This window comes from Abrus precatorius, unplaced genomic scaffold (assembly GCF_003935025.1).
Source record: "Abrus precatorius isolate BTA unplaced genomic scaffold, Abrus_2018 Scaffold3, whole genome shotgun sequence".
Lineage (NCBI taxonomy): Eukaryota > Viridiplantae > Streptophyta > Magnoliopsida > Fabales > Fabaceae > Abrus > Abrus precatorius.
Window position 1 is genome coordinate 28,242,841 of NW_020874373.1, and position 10,560 is coordinate 28,253,400.

General features: G+C 32.4%; 2 protein-coding genes across 2 annotated transcripts; both read right to left on the minus strand.

Annotated features, from left to right (window-relative positions):
- Positions 1–66: 66 nt before the first annotated feature.
- On the minus strand, positions 67–5,736 carry LOC113862960 (protein SSUH2 homolog). The gene is made up of 7 exons (XM_027496292.1): positions 5,548–5,736; positions 5,210–5,422; positions 4,667–4,733; positions 3,018–3,349; positions 2,759–2,900; positions 2,356–2,481; positions 67–830 (listed from the first exon to the last, which is right to left on the minus strand). The coding sequence occupies exons 1-7, from the start codon at positions 5,567–5,569 to the stop codon at positions 449–451; spliced, it is 1,284 nt and encodes a 427-aa protein (XP_027352093.1). The 5' UTR covers positions 5,570–5,736; the 3' UTR covers positions 67–448.
- Positions 5,737–6,555: 819 nt separating this feature from the next.
- Positions 6,556–10,113, minus strand: LOC113862421. Its single transcript, XM_027495508.1, has 3 exons — positions 9,478–10,113; positions 6,850–7,581; positions 6,556–6,654 (listed from the first exon to the last, which is right to left on the minus strand). Exons 1-3 carry the CDS (start codon positions 10,111–10,113, stop codon positions 6,556–6,558), a joined length of 1,467 nt encoding a protein of 488 aa, XP_027351309.1.
- Between the last annotated feature and the right edge of the window lie 447 nt (positions 10,114–10,560).

A 10,560-nucleotide genomic window follows, 5' to 3' on the forward strand; every position in this document is an offset into this window, starting at 1 on the left:
GCCCCTCTCCACCTCCTTCTTCACCATAATCCTAAGCTTAATTTTACGATCAAACCAAGAATTGACAAGTTTAATAACATCAAACCGCCAAAGAATATATAGTGTACACTATTGTTGTAAAGGCTGTTTGTGTCACTACTATTCTTGGGTATCTTAGAAAAGTAATCCAAACAAGCCAATGGATGATTAAAAGAAAACTGAGCAGATTGTCTTTTATTTAAATAATTAACAGTAACATCAAGAATTCACCACTTGCACTCCACTTGAATTTAGCCTTATTTCATAAAAATATAACCTCATGGCTGTGATCCATACAACTACAAGCCAACGGATAATATGATGAAGTTCATCCACACAACCCTCAAACACAGAAATCTGAACAAACAAAGAACTCAGAAATGATGAAGCCTACAACTTCCCAATGCTGCCAGGATAACAAGTTCCAACACTACAACCTCAACCACTCCAAACAAGGACACAAGCCCCAACAAAATCCAGAGGGGTAATCCTTTAAATACACCTCTCTGCCATACCCTATAATATAGAAACTGAAGGATCGCTGACGATGAGCCATAGTGACCCGAGTTACCGGCACAACTGAGATTGTGTGCCTCTCACATATGACCCTTGCAGTGGCAGGTACTTGAGCTCTTTCTGCAATCACTTCAGAAGAGAATTTGTTGAGGAAAAAAGAATCAGCAAAGAAGGCTGGTGTGCATTGGTAAGCCTGAGTGTTGCACAATTGAACCCCTTTGGATCTATGGAACACCTCGTTTGGCACTGATGCTGCTCCACTAGTTGCATTTACTTTCCGAGTTGAAAGTGTCTTCCTACAACAGCGCTCAAACACAAATGCACGTACTCGTTTAGCATTGTCACCAAAACAAATCAATATAAAGCAAAACAACATGAAACTGTATGACTAGGAGCCTCTTAAAAGATCACATATTAGAACTTGCTTAATACTAAAATACTGAATTTTTTGTATGTTTGTGATATTTAATCTAGTCTACAATGACTCTAATGACGGATTGCAACTCTGCAAACGGGATTGAGCTACTGCTCAAACATCATAGTATGAAACAGGCCTTGGTCCCGAACTATTTGGTGTCACTGCAAGTTTCAAACAGTCAGAGTCTTTATCATGGTTATATAAATACCATTCAACTCTATCAAATACTTGATTTTCTACAAATCCGGTTTTGTAAAATTTCAAATGATGTCAATAATCCCCTACTTTTTACCATCTTTGGTGTTTTTGAATTTTGATTCTGTAAACTTGGATATTGGAGTCTTTATTTCGAACAAGTTCAAACCATCATAGGAACCTTTCCTACAACTATGCTAAATTATGCTGTACCTCAAACGATGTTAGATAATGCTCCCATCAAACAACGTTTCAGAGATTTCCTAGTGTTACCAACATACACCTGAACAGTCCCATCTTTTTTACCTCTAATTATCAATCCATACTCTCGAATTCCATCCACGAGATACAGAATTTTATTTCAAACCTCGGAAATCAACTTCAGCTTTTGGAGCATGCTCAAATCACATAAATTGTTTTATTACTTCATTTGTAGAGATATATTCTTTAAACTTGTGCTTCCCACTTAATACCTACACTTATCATGTTTAAAACTCCTTTATATATCCCCTCACCCGTCCCCAAAAAATTCCCTTGTTTATATTCCCAAAAAAGAAAAATCCTTTGATTTGGCAGAACACGCTCATATTTTGGCAAAAATAACAAACCTATAAAAGAAATGGGGGATCATAGAGCTAATAAAAGCAGAATCTTATCAAGGACAATGAAAATAAGACGGTTAGTACATCTTTCTAGAGATAGTTAAAAAATCTACAACACAGTAAATTTGTTTTACCTTCCCATACGAATAAGACAATCTTGCTATTAGACCCAAACTGTTTATTTAAAATGATCAAAATAGACTAATAATAAAATCTAACAAATATTATGTTAACCACAATTATGGACAAACCATGTAACAGTTCATGGTAATAAATGATGCGATTCACCCTAGAGAGACTTCTTCAATGCAATAACTGGTTTAAACATTACATATTTTATGGATGGGAGTATAAAAAATTACAGAACCAAATAAATAAACTCCTCAAAAAAATTATAATACCTACAAGAGCACATGAGCCTTGAAAACTAGTACTCATTAAAGCAACTCCTCCAATGTATTATAAACATATAAGGTATGGCAAGTTTGGGGGAAATTATTCCAGAGACCACCGAAGCATGTACACTAAGGACCAATTGTACTATTCACAATTATTCATGGTATATAATTATAAAATGTATTATTAGACACCGGCAGATTGACATACCATCTAATAATGGCCAACTTGCGTGCTAGAAGAGAACCACTTCCATCACATAATGCACACTTAATTAGTCCACGAGATTCACAAGTCAGGCAAGGAATCTTTCCCTTACCATTACATTTCACACATCTGCAAGAAAATGTAAGTTGAATAGGTGAATTGCAAGAATAAACTTGCACCTTGATAAAAAGCAATGCAGCCAAGACATTTGACTCAAGCTCCAAATCAAAATTTAATTTTTTGATTTTCGGTATTTCATTCTCAGGAAAATAGAGCTGTCAATCAATGCTCTGAAGGAGAAGGACAAGCAATGATGTTTGACTACATGATCAATCTATAGGAGCTTAAGGCATATGTATTATTGCTTCACTTAATCTACATACATATGAGCAAACAAACTACTCACACTGTGTCAGAACCATCTCTATGAGCAATCAAACCCCTTCCATAACAAGTAGGACATTGAGTCATCTGATTTTCCTTATAATATCCAGGTTCTTGTTCTGCATTGCATGTAGCACAGACTATACTTCCTCGTCCTGCACAAACTGAAAATAATTTCCAGGTATTTGTTAGGAGAGGTAAAAAGAAATAGTAAGAAAATAGCAGTATATATATGTAAAAATTAGATTTGGGAAACTTGGAAATGCAAATCCATAATTTACCTGAGCATTTCTCAAGAACTTCAGAATGAGGAATTTTTTCTCGCACTTCTTTGTAGGGCATAAATAGAACAGGGAACTGAGACCTTAGATCCAATTCCCAAACACCAAGTTCAGGTCCATTATCCTTTCCATCAACATTGCCACCAGGGTATGGCTCTGTCTCTTTTATAATCTCTCTTTCCTCTATAAATGTATCCAGAGTTCCTATATAAACATTGCAGTCTTCTATTGCATGAATCTTCCATCTTCGAGCAGGACGACTACCCCAACAGCAATGATGACCAACATGATCTATGAGCAATTGTCGTATCTCTACTTCATCCAAGCCTTTCCTATAAGTGAATCACTCAGTTAACAAGATTATCTGCCAAAGCAGGAATATTGGACTTGAGAAATCCATATCATAATATGCTTTAGCGAAGGGCACACAATTTTAGAGATAGCTAAGGTGTGGAAGATGTTTTTTAATTAAACATGTACATTATGTTCTAGTAGTAACCGATTCATTTCATGACCTATTAATGAAAACAAAACAATCTAGTAATACTTTAAATGCAAAACATGATTAGAAGTTTATCTTGATTAACCCCGCTAATTTCTAACCACTTCCAAACTCTTTCAAGCTATTGCTATTTTCTTCAACATAAAAAGGGGGTAGACCTATCTTTATTAATTGCAGCTGTGCCACTGCAAATATATGAAGTAAATAAACCAATTGCTTCATGCTATGTATATGATTTCAACTATTTGTTTCCGACATGAATAGTGATCAGTATATAAAACCACCACCAGATCAGATATATTTAACTACACATTTTCAAGTAGCCAAGATACCTTGGTTCCTTACAGGTTGTATTCAATCAAAGAGACCCAAATCAACCCTTATATTTTAAACTCCATATACCTGCATTTCTAATTTCTACAATGAAGTCTAAGTTAGATCCCCCAGATCATTCTAAAAGCTATGTCCTTGAAAGCGCTCATAACTTTAAATTTTATGTTAGAATTATCTCTAGTATAGTAAATTGAATCAATCATTGTAAGGTTATTCATAAGCTTAAGCCAAGAGTTCTACCTAAATACTAAGAAAGGACTAGCTAAATATATATCTAATGTGTTTGGACATTTTTCAACCTCAAAAAACTTCCTCTCCATCCACACATACAGAATATGAACTCAGAGCTTTCACCCCCAAATAAGATGAAAGACCAATCACCAAACCCACATAGACATGGAGTAATTCATCAAAGATAAGAGTAACACTGCATGCTAGCATAGCTACTAAGATATATGTCTCAAGCATTCTCTTTTGTTCTTTATTAAATATGCATCTGAGAAAGTATCATAAATACTGATAAAAGGAAGTGATGAATTTCATATTAACGACTGCAGACCCAAACTTTTATAGCTTTCCAGTACTTATTTTATATATATATATATATATATACACTCCAAACTTCTAATCTTTTCTTTTTCATTTATAACATAAAATTTCTGCCAAATAAGGTTCAAACCATCATAGAATAAAAGCAGAACCATTATTCTTTTAGACAATAAATGACAAAATTATAGCTTCATGCACGACCTAGTTTCAATATGACAACTTATGAGAAACGCATCTTTCATAGATTTGTTTTAGGTAATTATACCTCTGGAATTCAGGTCCGGGCTGACCATATTCCCCTCCATATCCACCTTGATAAACAAGAGCTTGCTCTGCAACAAGTAATGTATTTAACACCCAGATTTACTTACAGGCAAAATATGTCTTCTGTACATAGCAACTCTCTGTTTGCCTTATAATTATAAAACTTGTTGCTAAAGAAAATCAAACAGATTCCCTCCTTGCAGTTGTACAATGATCGTAACTTTGGACCCTCCAAGTTTCCATATCATTACAGCCGCATGGCTTAAAGTTGAACAAAATTGATTTTGACAGAATTGGTTTTAAACTGTTGAATGTTATTGAGATGTATGCCAAAATTAATTTGAACCATATGCATATTTTTCTTATTGAAACGTATATTTTCATTGAAAAGTGTAAGAATTGATATTATAACCTTAAAACAAAGGAGGCTTAAATAATGCAGATGAATCAACATTTCCATGACCTAGCAATGGAATCAGAAACACAAAGATCAAAATCAATCATCATGACTGACATGAAAATCAAGAACAACAAGAGCACCCACCTGTAGGCTCAGGCTCAGGTGAGCCAACCAAAGCCCCATGAAGGGAAGGGGGATAGTAACCTGGAGAAGAAGCAGCAGCTGCAGATCTTATTTCATCCACACTCACCTCAGTTCCAGCCAATGAGGCAGTAGGAATCACAGAACCGGTTCGACCCACATACTGATACGAGCCCCATTTTCCACTCTCCTTCTCAACCGATTCACTTCTTTGCTCTAATTCAAACCCACAAAAAAAATAAAAATTAATCAGAATCAAAATCACAATTAAAATTCGATATCGACAATAAAAATTGAAACTTTATGGGAAATGTTGTCCCGGGTAAGAATTGAAATTGTACCCGATAGCAGAGGCTCCTCCATGGTGCTGTAGATAGTTCTGAGAGACTACGGTGACTTATATATTGGCTATTACCTTTGCCATTAAGGAAATAGAATTGTGGATTATACAATTACGCGAGTCAAACGGTGCTATGATTTGATCATTGGGATGGTCCCAGTAGTTAATACACCGCATGCTGACTTGTTGTTCTGCCTCTTGGAATTTTCACAACGAATGGCCAGTGCAAGAACAGAACATTCTTTAGTGGAAATCGGAGTTTGTATGATTTAAATTTTACCATTAAAAAAATTTAATTTAATTTAATAACATCCCTGTGATTGTGCATTTCAAAGAAGTTCATATCATTAGGACTCTCCCGTGTGAAATTGGTAGCGATAATATCACTTTTTTTAAATAATGTCGAAGCAAACCATATTTTTATAACTGCTTGTTACAACTCTTTTTTGTTAATTACCTAATTTTTCATTATTTTTTATTTTTTAAATTTTGATTTAAAAAATTATGTAAAAAAAGGGATGGGACTAATAAAAAAAAGAGTGATGTAAACCGTATAGATCATAGTAGAAAACATTGGCCAACAAAATATTCATAGCCACAATAATTATAAAATTGTTTATTGTGGACAAAAACAAAAATTGTTTATAACATAGAATTGTTAAATTAAACCCGAGAAAAGAAAATGAAAACAATGAATTAGGATTGGAGAAAACGAGGGAAGGAGCAGAGTTTTACAGAGTGGTTGTTGTCCGATTCCCATGGGTTGCCTTTCACTCAGTAAACATGTGATTCATTATCATCTGGTGGAAAGACTTGTTAATAGGACTTCACGAGTGATATATAATGAAGGTATAATTTTTCCATGGTACCGTTTGACTATAAGGTTAGAACAAAGATAATTAAATATACACAACCATCCAATTCACTTAAACATAACTGTTACACACTCCAAAATATTACGTAATTGCTTTACACCATCCCTTATCAGTTATCACCCTTGGGATAAAGTTCAAACTTCACTTTCTTCCTTTGGCTTCTTCAGGAGGTAGAATAGGCCCTCTGTCAAAGCAGCTTTGGATGTCAAAGAAGCCCCTAACAGGTTTAATGCCTGACCAAAATTGAGATAATGAATGTCGCTTATATGAATAAGAAGCATTATACAAAGTTCATCATAGCCAATTATTTGACCAAATTAAAACAAATGGTACTAAAACCATTGATATGAATCAAACTTTCTTATATCAACATAGTGGCAGCATGAAAAAACATATAGTCAAGATTCAAGAGTGGATTGTTAACATACTTCCTTTGTCTTCCCAACTTCCACCAAATGTTCCTCAAAATCATCCAACGGGACATTAAGCTTTTGCAGAAAAGAAATGCTAGAAGTACTTGTCATTGGTGTCACTTTCAGATCATCCCAAACCACAAACAGACACGGTCTCCTCACAAATCCCACAGCATGTTCTCTTGCGCCATCAGAAGATCTTGGATCAAAAAGTTTCATAGCTACTGGATCTTGTATCATATCTTGTCTCTTTGAAATCATTTCACGTCTAATACACCCCATACCCACATTATTTTTCGTTACTCCAGTGCCATACCAAAAGTTAGGAGTGGCTTCTTCTGAAAGATATAGTGGTTGGCTCTTACAACCAAATTGAGTAGCCCAGCGTGGATTCAGCAATGAAGTGCCTAATGACCCTATGAACCATGACGGACTGAGATTCTTCACACTTGCGTACAACCTATCAATGCATCCCAAAGATAAGTTGCCACTCATAAGGTGCATAATGGATCCAAGAGGTAGTGTGAGGAAGCTGAATAGAAAATCAACAAAATCTGCCTCAGCTTCAGCAAAAAGAATCGTGTTCTTTGATTTGCTCACTGTTATCTTGAGTTTTACAGAACATCTATAATAATTTGAGATAATCTCTGGTGAGAAAGAGTACAATGGCTTAGATTCTCCGTTTGCCAAGAATACATCACTTAGAGGAGATTTGGAGCTTAATGCTTGCTTTAGTATGCTAAAAATCTGAATAGAATAAAATAAACAAACTTTTAAGCTTGTAAATTTGTAACTCATCAAACAAGGAAATTTATGCCACCATCAAAATATTGCAGTAAAGAAAATGTGCTGCCCACCCACAACTTTACAAGATAAATAAGGAACTTTATCAGACGCATAAAGTGGTGAGTGTAAGTCACACAAATGTTTCGAATTCAATATATATGAACTTTCTATCACAAAATAATCATTTTAATCCACTAAAGTATTTTTTTAATGGCATAAACTTACGACTCCTATATGTTGTCTCTGTACATATTCATGGCTGAAGATTAACTCCGAGTCTAACATATTATTTGCTCGGTCAAAGTATATATTTAGTATCTACAATTAATATTAATTTATACATTAGTATCTATAATTAAAAAATTATATTTTTAGTTTTTATAAAATTATTTTATTATTTAAGTCCTATTTATTATAACACCATTGATGATAGATGAGATTAAAATTTAACAAAGTAATTGTATAAGAACTAAAATGTAATTTTTTTAAAACATAGAAATAAGTGTTAACTGTAAAAACTAAATTTGTACTTTTTTTATCTAATTATAAATTAAAAAAATACAAGATACCAAACTTAATTAAAGAAAGACTTGTTTTATAACTTAATTTTGTCAGCAAAACACATTTAATTATCGAATAATAAATAATTTTATTTTAATTTATACTTCTATTTATTTATTCTACATGGAGAGAAATAAATAAAGTATTAACATTCTCGTTATAATTTTTTAATACATAATCATCTCAATTTATATATAATATATTTTCTTGTATGATGTATCAATTTGTATAAATTTTTTAAATACTTTTATATTTCATAAGAAAAAATTCTATCTTTAAAATATTATCGTTATTCAAAATTTTAGATGATCAACTTTATTACATAAATGAATTTATAACTTTTCTATCATGATACTATATGCAATTCTTATTTTATCAGCTCAAAAAATCATTAATTAGTTTTATATCATTTTTTTAATCAATTAAATGTTTTATCCATGAAAAAAATAATTATATTTAATTTTTTTTAACAATAACAAGAAATTATTTGTCATATGTAATTTTTTTAACATTTTATTAATTATAATTATAAATTTTTAATTGATCTATCTATTCACTAAATTAATAAGAGTTTAATCTATCAATATGTATGATTTTAGATTATAAATGATAATCTTTAACTTAAATATATATAAATTTTTAGTCTCTTAAAAATTTATAATTTTTTAATTAATATCTCATTTTTAATTTTTTTTAAAAAATTATTAATTTAAAAAAAAAATATATATTTAATTTATATAGCTAACACTTATTTACAAGTTAGATCTCATAGTTAAAAATATTTACGTTTTAATATTTATGAGATTAAAATGTAAATATTTTTAAAGTATAAAATTAATTTATACATGAGTGAAAATTATAAAAATTAAATATATATTTTTTATTTTTTTGATAAAAATAGAGAGGAAGGAAAAAAGAGAGAGAGATTTTGATAAAAACTGTCTGTGCTTCCAAAACTTAAAGGGATAAGAGGAAAAATATGTGGGCAAATCCTTGTTCCTCAGTAAATTTGGGGTATTTTGCTTTTGGGTGATAATTCTTTGACTTATCTTAAAGCCATGTTGTTTAAGAATAGGAAAGTGAGAGGTAGGAAGTAAAAGCAAGAAAATAAAACCGAATGATGTGATAGGTATATATAATAATAAAAGAGAGATAAAAAAAAAAGTAATGAAAAAAATATAAAAACGGGTATAGAAATATTAATATTGTTTTTTTTTCTCACTCTTCCTGCATCTCCTTTAACCAAGCAATCCACGCATGTACCATGTTAATTAAACGAACAAAATTTAACACTACCTCCTTCATGCCAACGTTTAGAGACATTTCTGTCATCTTGTTGAAGTCTTTGTATCCAAGTTGGAGAAGTTGTTGAACAGAGTTACCAGGAGAGCTTGGGAGCACTCTCAAGTCATCAAAGATCAAGAACATGGCGTCACCTTTAACAAAAACACCATTTTCTCCACCACTCTCTTCCTTGGATTCTACCATCAGCTTCATTTCTTTGCTCAACAATTTCCCACAGGAGCAACTCGCTCCTGCAAAAGTACTCAGCAACAAAACACTGCTCCTTGAACAACTGCTACACATGAAGTACTTTGTGGGCTCAGTATCATCTACCTTCAGTTTTAGTCTCTGGCAAAAGGCTTCAAGAGGGTTGCAAGGAGAAAGCAGCATTTGCTTGCAGATTTGATTCCAAAAAACATCAGTGCTAAAGTTTTCCACACTGTGGTACAAGTTACTGATGCAACCAATTTCTAGTGGTTGATGAGGTTGGCTCTTTGAGGCAAGCCTTATGATAGTTCCTAATGGAAGGGTCATGAAACTAAAGAGAACATCAACAAAGTCTCCACTTGCTTCAACCAAAATTACACGGTTTTGTTCTTTGTCCACCCAAAATCTCAAAGGGATTGTTGCTTCTTGCTTGGAAGCCATAACAGGAATGAACACAAAACCACAAAAATTAAGAAAAATGTATAAGTTTAAATTTTCTGATATCTCAAATTGTTGTTGCATTGGAACTTCCTAACGTGATATTTATAGAATATTAGAATTATAACGTTGTATATCTCCGTTGGAATTAAGGAAGCTATAAAGAGAAAAATTGTGAAAAATAAGATTCCCGAGACAGCTAGCACTAGTGCGACTCCGTTGATGTCTTTTACTTTTTTGTCCTCAATGGTTGATATGCAAGTATATACATGACGATAACTTATGTTTTGATTACTTCTTTTAAAGAAATTAAACTATCTTTTGAAAATTACTAACACATAATAATTACTTATTAACAAATATTTTTTGAATTATTAACAAATAATTCTAAAAATATAAAATTTATACGGTGTGAGGACACACACAAATATATAGTTAATTAAAAAAGTC

Excerpts from the sequence above, each read along its gene's own strand:
- LOC113862960 (XM_027496292.1), bottom strand. The coding sequence starts at position 5,569 with ATGGAGGAGCCTCTGCTATCGG. Across the intron at positions 2,901-3,017 it reads AGTTCTTGAGAAATGCTCAG|TTTGTGCAGGACGAGGAAGT; the intron begins GTAAATTATGGA and ends AATTATTTTCAG. Across the intron at positions 831-2,355 it reads AAGTTGGCCATTATTAGATG|GAAGACACTTTCAACTCGGA; the intron begins GTATGTCAATCT and ends GCGCTGTTGTAG.
- LOC113862421 (XM_027495508.1), bottom strand. The coding sequence starts at position 10,113 with ATGGCTTCCAAGCAAGAAGCAACAATCCCTTTGAGATTTTGGGTGGAC. Across the intron at positions 7,582-9,477 it reads TAAACGTTGGCATGAAGGAG|ATTTTTAGCATACTAAAGCA; the intron begins GTAGTGTTAAAT and ends TATTCTATTCAG. Across the intron at positions 6,655-6,849 it reads AAGTTGGGAAGACAAAGGAA|GCATTAAACCTGTTAGGGGC; the intron begins GTATGTTAACAA and ends AATTTTGGTCAG.